The 13006-nt window shown below is 37.5% G+C and overlaps 1 protein-coding gene across 1 annotated transcript in view; it reads right to left on the reverse strand.

Moving 5' to 3' along the window:
* Nucleotides 1-13006, reverse strand: part of col7a1l (collagen type VII alpha 1-like) — a 267567-nt gene that overhangs the window by 28711 nt on the left and 225850 nt on the right. The window contains 6 exon segments of the mRNA XM_077501253.1: nt 1343-1468; nt 1794-1853; nt 1937-1963; nt 3598-3633; nt 3716-3985; nt 4126-4167. Coding sequence (XP_077357379.1) covers nt 1343-1468; nt 1794-1853; nt 1937-1963; nt 3598-3633; nt 3716-3985; nt 4126-4167 — 561 coding nt within the window.

The raw sequence follows: 13006 nt of genomic DNA on the forward strand, positions 1-13006 counted from the left end.
GGAATAAGCGGCCAAGGGAATGGATGAATGGATGGATAGCAAAATTGTTTTTGGATTTTTTTTTTCCGTTAGTTTTAGTGAACTTAAATAACCTTGCTTGCATGTTAAACTACCAGCCACCCTCTGCACACTGTCATAAGCAGTCAGAGGAGCCTGTTCAGTGGAAAGCTGATGCTCCCCAAGTGCCGGACCAACAGACTAAGGAACTCCTTTGTCCACCGTGCCATTGTTGTCATGGTTCGGATCTCAGCCCTGTTGTGTTTTGCAGTGCCAGTGATGAGGGGGGCGTTCCCCATCACCGCACCTGCAACTTGTCAGTAATCATGACTTTAAAAGGACTCCAAGGAGCAGCCAGAAGATGTCGGATTATTACTTGCTCACCATCGTGTCCAAGTGTTCTCTGCGTCATCATTTGACAATATTCTGATCTGCTATAGTCCTTGTTTTGGTTCTGTTACTTACGCGTGAGTAGCCACGTCGCCTTTTGTTGTTTTATCTTGTTTGATTTATTCCGTGTTATTGTGCGTGTTGTCCTTGCCTTTTGCAAGCGTTTTGTGTTTACTATTCGGGTCCCTGCCTTTTGCAGTGTTTTTCGTTACTTTAGTGCTCCTTGCCTTTTGCAAGTGTTTTTCGTTACTTGAATATTCTTGCCTGCGAGCAAGCCTTTTTGTTCGGAGTCGAGCTTGTAAATAAATCGAATTTGTATTTTCCTCATCTGAGTCTGCGCTTCCGGGATCCACTTTTTATCGAGTCGATACATAACAATTGTACTCTACAACTCCTCACTGGGGGGGAGGAGGGTGTAGCGTGCACTTCACTTCACAAATATGGTACTTTAATTTATTTAATTCAATCTCCGGTGTAATAACCTTATTTATTGATTGATTGAATTTTTATTTTTTATTTTATTTTTCTTCTTCTTCTTCTTCTTCTGATTAATTCAATCTCTGGTGTAATAACCTTATTTATTGATTGATTGAATTTTTATTTATTTTTTATTTTAGTATCTGTTCTCATTGCTGCTGGACATGTAAATTTCCCAGAGGGAGCCACCCCAAAGGGATCAATAAAGTCAAGTCTAAGTCTAAGTTCCAAATAGTTGTGTTTTCATTTTCTGTATAAAATTTGAACTGTATGCTGAACGAAAATATCAACTCAACTGTCAAATTAGTCGACTAAAAATTGCTATTTTTTTTCCGTCGACTAAAATTGGTTTAAAATTAAAATACAATCAGATGACTTTCATGAATTTTAGTTAAAACCCGATAAATAAAATTAAAATGAACAGTGAGTGAGTGACGTGTTTGTGTGTGAAAGCAGCGAGGTGAGACAACGGGCGTACCTCTCGGCCAGGACCTCCAGGGTCTCCCGGGGGGCCCTTGATGCCTGGGGGCCCCTGGATGCCCGCGCTCCCGCCGATGCCTTGGATCCCCTGGGCCCCCGGCGGCCCCGCCTCTCCCGGTTCACCCTGCGTTGATGAGTCACAGTTGCGTTTATTCCAATTGTTTTAGAATGAAAGCAACAAAGGCATTTGATTGACGACCTTTTCTTCATTTACACTTTCTGGAAGTAAACAAACGCTCATTTTCATATCCCCGGTCGTGATTCAGCTGCCAAAAACTTTGAAAGAATTGCTTTCCAATTACGCGTTAAGATCACACGCAATGCTTTCAGTGAGTCACTCATCCAATTCAATCCCCTCAAATTAAAATGGCAGCTCGATGCAAAATCAATCAAAGTTGATTGATTTTGTTTTTTTTGGAACGGAAAAAAAAAAAAAAAAGGTGTGTCACCTTGTTGCCGGGCTGACCGGCTTGGCCCTCGGGCCCTCGATGGCCGATACCCGGCTCTCCCTGAACACATGACTTCAATCATAATCTTCAGAGTCCAATAATAAATCATAATAAATCCATATGAGCGTATATATTTGGTGCACCTTTTGTCCCTTCTCGCCGACGTCCCCCTGCAGACATCAAGAAGACAAGAGAGCACCGTGGCGTCGTTAAAAAGTGAGCAACGGGAGGGGAAAGAAACCAACGCACTTGTCAGCGTTGCGCAACAAGGGGAATTATTCATGCGCGCGCGCGTTTCTTTTTAATCTCGTCGGCATCAAAAGAGCGGGAAGGCCGGACGGGACGGGACGCCAGCCAGCCAGCTCTGATGCAACGTGGAGAACGTGGGCGAGACGCTTTACGTTTAAGGGGACACTTCCACAATAGTCTTCCCAAACTTCATTTCAGAAGAAATAAGAGACATAAGTGATGCAATTAAAAAAAAAAAAAAAGAAAAAAGAAAAGAGCTGACCAGACAGTGTAATGAGCAAGCGAATGAGTTCCTTCTGCACCAAAGCACTACGGTCTACTAAAATGAAGTATTTGAACATGCAAATATCCAGACTTTCAATGTTGAAGTGACATCGTGCTAGCACGGCTCCCGCGGAGTGAGGAGGCGGAGTTATAACACACGTCTCAGTAAAGTTGCTCTCAAGCTATTTTCAACACTTTAAATGGGATAATTATTTATATATATAAAAAAAACAATAAAAAAAACAATAAAAAAAACACAAAAAAACACACGCCATGAGCGTACTGAGCGCAGGTATTGATTTGTTAAAAAAAAATATGCTACATATATAAAAAAATTATATATATCAAAAAATGCTGAGAATGTTTTCATAGTGCTAAAAAACAAAATATGTATTATGTGCATGTATCTGTAATTGGCTGGCAACCAGTCCAGGGTGTCCGCCTACTGGCCAAAGCCAGCTGAGATAGGCTCCAACACCCCCCGCGACCCTTGTGAGGAATAAGCGGTCAAGAAAATGGATGGATGGATGCAATTCAGAGCTGATCCAAATCGTGCTGCAATGTAAACGTAATTGTACGCATCGTGCTCAACCGATTCATTAGACCACCACCATCGACGAGAGCTCCACTCAGCATAGAGAGAACAAAGATTTGACATAATCAAGAAATAATTAGGGATGCAATGATATCCAAACATCATGATACGATATCACGATATGGTCACAATACGATAATTATCGCGATATTGTGGAGAGGTTGGCGATACAAAAAAGTTCACAATATTCTAAAAAAATAAATAAATAAAAACTTTCCTTACAATACAGCAATGAAAAATATGATAAAATATTATACATATATAGAAAAAAATCTAAATATAATATATATACTGAGGCACTTGCTAATTCAAGCACATATTGACTCGATTCACGATTTCCCTTTATCTGACCAATAGCGTGGATTTGAAACACAAGGGCCAAAACGTGCCTTGTGAAAATTAAACTGCACTAAAAACATAGCCACCAGAGGGTGCTAGAACTGCACAATTGGAAATCAACCTGACTTTTTGAACAGATGTGCTACTTTTAATATATCTGTGACATGATGACGGCGATATATTGCGGCACTTTTAATATCACAATATCACCGTATTATATGTTACATCCCTGCAAATAATGACTTTTTCAGTTTTGTTCTAACACAGCAGATGTGGAAATGAATTAGGTTTGACTTCACATTGATCATGAATCATTATTGGGTTCTGGTTTGAAACAGCCAAACGGTGTTGATTTACCTTTGGGCCTTGCACTCCGTCCTCACCTGGCTGTCCCTTTATGATGCAAGACATGTAAATCAACAAATGAGATGGTTATTTTTGAACATACGGTATAGCATGTGCGGCGGGCAGATACCTTGAGGAGAAAATAGTCCGGGTGGTACGGGTAAGGCCGGCCGCCTTCTTCCTCGCCCATCCTCTCCACCTCGGCCTCCTCCTCTTCCTCCCGCTCCACGTCTTCCTCCCGTGTCTCCCAGTCGCCACTCCAGTCCTCCTCCTCCTCATCATCATCATCATCATCATCATCGTCGTCGTCGTCATCATCATCAGGCCCAGGTCCCTCTCCTGCACTTTGTGCCATCTCAACATGTCGCCGCTTTCCACCTCCAACGTCCGAGTTCCTTCTCTATAATGTCGTCAATAAATACTGATGGCAAACTTTAACATTTCAACCCTCATCATATTCAGATTAGTTGACATGCATATGAATCATAGTTTTTTTTTTGTATATGCTAGTGCCACCACCTGGTTGACTGAAGCACTTACCTTTGAGTCAGACCAGTTCCTCTTGACCCTGATTGGTGGTACCTGCCAAGTGGCCCGAAAATGCTTGTCAGCAAAAACAAATTGACATATTGAAAACGTGACGTGTGTGAGACAATTAACGTTATTATAAAACTAAAATTAAAAAAAAATAAAAACAAATAAAAACAATTTCGTTAACGAAACAAAATAACAACGAAACTGCTTTTGTTAAAAAAAAAACAAAAAAACGAAAACTAACAAACTACATTTTAGGTTTACAAAAGTAACTATAATGATAGCAAAAATGTCCTTCCTTTTAGTCTTTGGTAATTCATTTAATGCATGAGCCTTTGGGGATGATTTGAAATGTGATTGAAAGTAGATTGATTTTAATTAGAAGTGCACCGATCACAATTTTCCGGACAATCACCGATCCCCAATCTTTAAAAGGTCTGACCTGCTGATGCCGATTTTTGCCAATACTGATTTTTTTCAGAACTAGACTAAGCAATTTCTGGAGAAATCGCGTGGGAATGCTGAAAGCTGAATGCTAATAGATGAATGCTACGCCGAATGCTAATAGCTGAATGCTAATGAGGGAAACAAAGAAACTGTGAAAATTACAAAGTAATTATCTATTAATTACTAGTAATAATAGGAGTAGTAGTAGTAGTCGTAGAAACAGTAGTAGTATTACTAGTAATTATTAAGTAGTAACTTGTAGTTAAATGATTGTGACATTTTATGTAATTGTAGTGAACAACAACAAATATAAAACAAAACAAACAAAAGAATATTTTTTGAGTACAATACTGTATGTGTTCATGCAATCTACTACAAAGTTGAGCCAAACTGAAACTAAACTAATTAGATCGATATTTTAGTGCCAGTATCGATCCGGTATCGATACTGTCGAGGTATCAATAATATCGATGACCTAACTTGTCGGGCTAAAAGTCGTGGCTTATGGTGTAGTCATATTTAAAAGTGACATCTGATTCTGAACACTGAATGGACACTGGCAAAAATAATTGTCTGCAACATGGCTGATTGCTCATACTCTGCTGCCATCTGCTGGCCGTTTTTGAAACATGGAACCTAATATCTACCATTGTTTGAAGCCACCACTTTCTGTTAAGCTGCTTGTAAAAGCTTTCTCTCTGCTCTTGTGTAAAACAAACAAAAAAAAAAAAAAAAACGTACACGTGTTTGGGAGTGAAATGCAAAGTATTCAACGTTTTTGGGTTTGAATGTTAATTGCTTATTTAAAACTAAATGGTCAAATAAAAACACTATTGTGAAGATATTTTGTGTCAAATTGTTACAAAGTGCAACTATAAAGAATTATACAATGACTACTATGTGAAATCAAAGTTGTGCTAAAATGTTTCCCAAGGAGGGATCGAACCATGATCTCCCACGGGCCAATCCATTGCTTCAACCATTTAGCCATCATGGACATGCAGGTGCTTGTGACAATATATAGTATTGTTTTTTTTCCCTTATTATTTTTATTTTAAACTTCCATACGCTATTTTTTTTTTTTAAGTTTGCTGTATAAGGTTTTAACATTGTCAATGTAACCTACTTTTGTTTTCTTTTCTTTCTAAATTGGTTGTAAATTACAAATGAGAAATTATTGGATGAATTATAAATGAAAAGACAAAAGTTTTAGTTTTAACTAAAAAAAAAAAAAAGAATTATACACAGTTAGAGGTGGGATTTGAACCCACAACCTCCTGATTATTGGACAAAGAACTTAACCACTCGACCACCACAGCTGCCAAAAAAATCTGTCACATTATTTTTGTTATTTTATTTAAACTTCCACTTTTTTTTTTTTTTTTTTTTTTTTTTTTTTTTTTTAAACAATTTACATAGTTTACATAATTGATGGATGCACTGAGGTTTAGTACATTAATTGTTTTATGTAAAACAATTGGGGGTGACAAGTTGGGGGTGACAAAAAAAATAAATCCCCACCGAGCTTCGAACTTGGACTTGTTTCTTAAAACGCAACCGTAGTCAAGTTACTTACCAGGTGAGGTAATGGGGCTTGGTGCAAATCAGAGCAAATTGGTGTATTTGTCTTTCAAAGTGTCATCTTATGCTGAAGGATGAATGCTAATTGGGGGACACGTGTTTAATAATTTCACTATAACGGATTTCCTGATATGATAGTCAGTTGGTATACTCAATATCTGTTTACATAATTCCCACGGACACATTTGCAATGTACAGTCAGCGGTGGGCTTTGAATCTGTGACCTCCTGCTTACTGTACATGCACTCTCCCAACTGCGCCACTGAGCAGGATCAGAAAGCCGGTCAAGATGGTCTGTTGTATGTATGGAAGTGGGCGTGGAAAGTGGGACTTAGAAAAAAATTCAGTGTCAGTCCCATTGAAAATGAAAGGGGAAAAGTTCATATTTAACATTAAATTATGCGAGTACTGTAAGTAATATGGAGTCAGGCGATATATACCCCGAAAGGCGTGAATTTTCTCAGCAAGTTGAAATTTGAACGGTGTAAATCGCAAGTATTATGTGGGAGTAGTTTGACAGCAAAAAAGTGAGGAGAATTAAATGCTATGATAACTAGACTAAGCAATTTCTGAAGAAATTGCGTGGGATGCTGAAAGCCGAATGCTTATAGCTGAATGCTAAGCTGACTGCTAATAGCAGAATGCTATTGTTATCATTGAAGTGTGAAATGTAATTGAGAGATGTCTTGCTGAACCAGAATGCATTAAATAAAATATACATACATTGGCTGTAAATTACATATGAGAAATTATGAATGAATTATAAATGAAAAGACTGAAGTTTAAATTCAACCAGTCTGAGACTGGTATCAAACCCTCACCTCCTGTTTACTGTTCAATGAGCTACTGCACTGCCAATCTATCCACTGACCCACAGAAGACTTGGTAGCATCGTTGAAGTGTTGTGAAATGGAAGCAGCGAATGTGTCATTGAACGAACGTTCAAAAAAATGTATGTTAAATGAATAAAGAAAGATAAATTGAAATTATGGATGAATTATAAATGAAAAGACGAAAGTTTTAGCTTTAACTAAAAAATAAAAAGAAGTATGTCTTACAGTGTATCTATATTGAAAAGTGACATATGATGCTGAATAATGGGGGCCACGTGTTCAATCACTTCAATGAAATTATAGAATGCATTATGCAATATGGATTAATTTAGAAGAAATGGTTTGTCAAATGACATTTAACGAAATAGATGTCAACTTGTTGTATTATGACGAAACTGAGAAGAAAAAAAAAAAAGTTGCTCCATCGGGGATTTGAACCAGTGAACCACACGTAGGACCGTCTTCACTATGCAACTGGCTCAAGAGCTTAACCCCGTGAGCTAACCTGACCTGTGAACATCAGAGCGAATTGGCGTATTTGTATTTTAAAGTGTCACCTGATGAAAGCCATCAGCGCTAATTTGGGACACGTGTTTGATCATGCCAGTATAACGCATTTCCTGGTATGATAGTCAGTTGATATACTTAATATCCGTTTATGTAATTGCCACGGACATATGTGCAATGTACAGTCGGCGGTGGGCTTTGAACCTGCGACCTCCTGCTTACTGTACATGCACTCTCCCAACTGCGCCACTGAGAAATATCAGAAAGCCAGTCAATATGGTCTGTTGTATGTATGGAAGTGGGCGTGGAAAATGGGACTTAGAAAAAATTCAGTGTCAGTCCCATTAAAACTGAATGGGGAAAAGTAGATTTTTAACATTAAATTATGCGAGTACTGTAAGTAATATGAAGTCAAACGATAAATAGCCCGAAAGGCGTGAATTTTGTCAGCAAGTTGAAATTTGAACGGTGTAAATCGGAAGTATAATGTAGGAGTAGTTTGATTGCAAAAAGTGTTGAGAATAAAATGCTATAATAACTAGACTAAGCAATTTCTGAAGAAATTGCGTGGGATGCTGAAAGCCGAATGCTAATAGCTGAATGCTAAGCTGACTGCTAATAGCAGAATGCTAATGAAGGAACTTGTTGTATTATGACTAAACTGAAAAAAAAAAAAAAAAAGTTGCTCCATCCGAGGTTTGAACCAGCAAACCATTCGTAGGGCTGTCTTTGCTATTCACCTGGCTCCAGCACTTAACTCCGTGAGCCACCGGACCTGTGAGTAACAGAGCGAATTGGCGTATTTGTAATTTAAAGTGTCACCTGACGCTGAAAGCCATCAGCGTTAATTTGGGACACATGTGTTTGATCATGTCAGTATAACGCAATTCCTGGTATGATAGTCAGTTGGTATACTTAATATCCGTTTATGTAATTGCCACGGACATATGTGCAATGTACAGTCGGCGGTGGGCTTTGAACCTGCGACCTCCTGCTTACTGTACATGCACTCTCCCAACTGCGCCACTGAGAAATATCAGAAAGCGAGTCAAGATGGTATGTTGTATGTATGGAAGTGGGCGTGGAAAATGGGACTTCAGTGTCAGTCCCATTAAAACTGAATGGGGAAAAGTAGATCTTTACATTCACTGCCTTTGACAAGTATACTTGTCAATTGTATTTTTTAGAGCGGTGCTAAATGGGGGCGAATCTGAGCATGCTCCACTGTAAATATCAAACTTGGAAACAACTTTACTGATGCCCAACCACCGGTAGATGACATCATTGCCCCATTTTATAGGAAATAAACACAGTTTCAGAGTCCATGGGAGAAATGGCTGTATTTTGGCAAACCTACATTTTTCTGCTGTCAATTATAAAAGAACGGGACAGGACAAAAAGTAGGGAGTCTATTCTGTTATTTGGTAGATTCGGTTTATGTATAATTATTGAATGGAATATCACGTGAGTATTGGAAATGTAAAAATTTTCTATAATGACTGGCAGTGAATGAGTTAACATTAAATTATGCGAGTACTGTAAGTAATATGAAGTCAAACGATAAATACCCCGAAAGGCGTGAATTTTGTCAGCAAGTTGAAATTTGAACGGTGTAAATCGGAAGTATAATGTAGGAGTAGTTTGATTGCAAAAAGTGTTGAGAATAAAATGCTATAATAAGTACTAGACTAAGCAATTTCTGAAGAAATTGCGTGGGATGCTGAAAGCCGACGCAAATAGCTGAATGCTAAGCTGACTGCTAATAGCAGAATGCTATTGTTATCATTGAAGTGTGAAATGTAATTGAGAGATGTCTTGCTGAACCAGAATGCATTAAATAAAACGTATGTTAAATTAATAAAGAAAGATACATTGGCTGTAAATTACATATGAGAAATTATGAATGAATTATAAATGAAAAGACTGAAGTTTAAATTCAACCAGTCTGAGATTGAATTTGAACCCTCACCTCCTGTTTACTGTTCAATGAGCTACTGCACTGCCAATCTATCCACTGACCCACAGAAGACTTGGTGGCATCACTGAAGTGTTGTGAAATGGAAGCAGCGAATGTGTCTGAACATGCAATAAAATGTATGTTAAATAAAGAAAGATAAATTGGTTGTAAATTACAAATGAGAAATTATGGTTGAATTATAAATGAAAAGAAGAAAGTTTTAGTTTTAACTAAAAAAAAAAAAGAAGTATGTCCATGTCCAAAAGTTGCTCCATCCGAGGTTTGAACCAGCAAACCATTCGTAGGGCTGTCTTTGCTATGCAAGCGCTTAAGCCAGTGAGCCACCGGACCTGTGAGCAGCAGAGCGAATTGGCGTATTTGTAGTTCAAAGTGTCACCTGACGCTGAAAGTCATCAGCGCTGATTTGGGACACATGTGTTTGATCATGTCAGTATAACGCATTTCCTGGTGTGATAGTCAGTTGGTATACTTAATATCTGTTTATGTAATTGCCACAGACATATGTGCAATGTACAGTCGGCGGTGGGCTTTGAACCTGCGACCTCCTGCTTACTGTACATGCACTCTCCCAACTGCGCCACGAAGCAATATCTGAAAGCAAGTCAAGATGGTCTGTTGTATGTATGGAAGTGGGCGTGGAAAATGGGACTTAGAAAAAATTCAGTGTCAGTCCCATTAAAACTGAATGGGGAAAAGTGGATCTTTAACATTAAATTATGCGAGTACTGTAAGTAATATGAAGTCAAACGATAAATAGCCCGAAAGGCGTGAATTTTGTCAGCAAGTTGAAATTTGAACGGTGTAAATCGGAAGTATAATGTAGGAGTAGTTTGATTGCAAAAAGTGTTGAGAATAAAATGCTATAATAATAATAAGTTTAAGTATAAGTATAATAATAATAAAGGTTAGAAACAACATATGTGGGATGCTTTCAGCATCCCACAACTAGACTAAGCAATTTCTGAAGAAATTCCTTAAACTTATTATTGTGGGATGCTTTCAGCATCCCACAATAATAAGTTTAAGTATAATAATAATAATAATAAAGGTTAGAAACAACATATGTGGGATGCTTTCAGCATCCCACAATAAGTATAATAATAATAATAAATCGGAAGTATAATGTAGGAGTAGTTTGATTGCAAAAAGTATTGAGAATAAAATGCTATAATAATAAGTTTAAGTATAATAATAATAATAAAGGTTAGAAACAACATATGTGGGATGCTTTCAGCATCCCACAATAATAAAGGTTAGAAACAACATATGTGCTTTCAGCATCCCACAATAATAAAGGTTAGAAACAACATATGTGGGATGCTTTCAGCATCCCACAATAATAATAATAAAGGTTAGAAACAACATATTTCAGCATCCCACAATAAGTATAATAATAAAGGTTAGAAACAACATATGCATCCCACAACTAGACTAAGCAATTTCTGGAGAAATTGCGTGGGAATGCTGAAAGCTGAATGCTAATAGCTGAATGCTAAGCTAAATGCTAATAGCTGAATGCTAATGAAGGAAATAGAAAGATAAATAATGTGAAAATTATATAGTAATTAATTATTAATTACTAGTAACCAGTGAATGTGTCATTGAACATTAAATAGAATGCATTAAATATGTGGTAAACAAATTACAATGAAAGATAAATTGTGTGCAAATTAGAAATTATCAATTGTAGATGAATTATAAATGAAAAGACAAAAGTTGGAATTCAAGTAGTCTGAGGCTGGTTTCAACCCCTCGCCTCCTGTTTACTGTGCAATGAGCTACCGCACAGCCACTCTACCCACTGACCCAAAGGAGACTTACTGCCTGCATTGAAGTTTTTTGAAATGTAATTTAGAGTTGTCTTGCTGAACCAGCAAATGTGTCATTGAACATTAAATTGAATGCATTAAATAAAACGTATGTTAAATGAATAAAGAAAGATACATTGGTTGTAAATTACATATGAAAAATTATGAATGAATTATAAATGAAAAGAAAAGTTTAAATTCAACCAGTCTGACACTGGTATCGAACCCTCGCCTCCTGTTTACTATTCAATGATCTACTGCACTGCCACTCTATCCACTCACCCACAGGAGAGTCGTTGTCATCATTGAAGTGTGAAATGTAATTGAGAGATGTCTTGCTGAACCAGCGTGTCATTGAACATTAAATTGAATGCATTAAATAAAACGTATGTTAAATGAATAAAGAAAGATACATTGGCTGTAAATTACATATTATTACATAATTTAAAGTGTCACCTGATGAGCAATCAGCGCTGATTTGGGACACATGTGTTTGAGCATGTCAGTATAACGCATTTCCTGGTATGATAGTCAGTTGGTATACTCATTCCCTAAAAATAAAAAAGGACGCTGATTTTTGCAGATCTTGACAATCACCAAAACACATTGAGCTTGACACACACATCACACTTGGCAAAAAAAAATTCACATGTAAAGGTTTATCATGCCATGTTCAAAGAAATTTTGCTCCTAATGTGCCAGTATCCCAATGTGCGAGTACCCCAACGTGCAAGTACCCCAACGTGGCCCGGGCTGCGAGGGCCCTTTATAGCTGCTCGCAGCTCTAGTTATTATTATTATTACTAATTCAATCTCTGGTGTAATAACCTTATTTATTGATTGATTGAATAATTTTTTACTTTATTATCTGTTCTTATTGTTGCTGGACATGTAAATTTCCCAGAGGGAGCCATCCCAAAGGGAAGTCTAAGTCTCTGCTGCCACCTGCTGTCCGTTTTAGAAACATGGAACCTAATAATTACCATTGCTTGAAGCCATCTCTTTATGTCAAGCTGCTTGTTAAAGCTTCGCCTCTGCTCTTGTGTATTAAAAAAAAAAAAAAAAAAAAAAAAAAAAAAAAAAAAAAAAAAAAAAGAACGTCTACACGTGTTTGGGAGTGAAATGCAAAGTATTCAACGTTTGTGGATTTGAATGTGAAGATATTTTGTGTCAAATTAATACAAAGAGCGACTTTAAAGAATTACACAATGACTACTATATGAAATCAAAGTTGTGCTAAAACATTTCCCAGGCAGGGATCAAACCATGATCTCCGGTGGGCCAATCCATTGCTTTAACCACTCAGCTATCACAGACATGTCGGTATCTGTATCCAATGTGTTAAGCAAGTGCTCAAACATCTGACCTAACGGCAACGTACACGTGTTTGGGAGTGTAATATTAAAATATGGATTAATTTTGAAGAAGTAGTTTGTCAAATGACATTTAACGAAATAAATGTTCACTTGTTGTATTATGACTATACCGAAAAGGAGAGGAAAAAAAAAACTTGCTCCATTCGTGGTTTGAACCAGCGAACCATTCATATAGCTGTGTTTGCAATGCACATATCCACGAGTGCCACCCTGACCCATGAGCATCTCAGCGAATTGGCGTATTTGTAATTTAAAGTGTCACCTGATGCTGAAAGCCAGCGCTGATTTGGGACACGTGTTTAATCATGTCAGTGTAACACATTTCCTGGTATGATAGAAAATGGCTGTTGTCAAGAG

Source organism: Festucalex cinctus, chromosome 16, assembly GCF_051991245.1.
Source record: "Festucalex cinctus isolate MCC-2025b chromosome 16, RoL_Fcin_1.0, whole genome shotgun sequence".
Taxonomy (NCBI): Eukaryota; Metazoa; Chordata; class Actinopteri; order Syngnathiformes; family Syngnathidae; genus Festucalex; species Festucalex cinctus.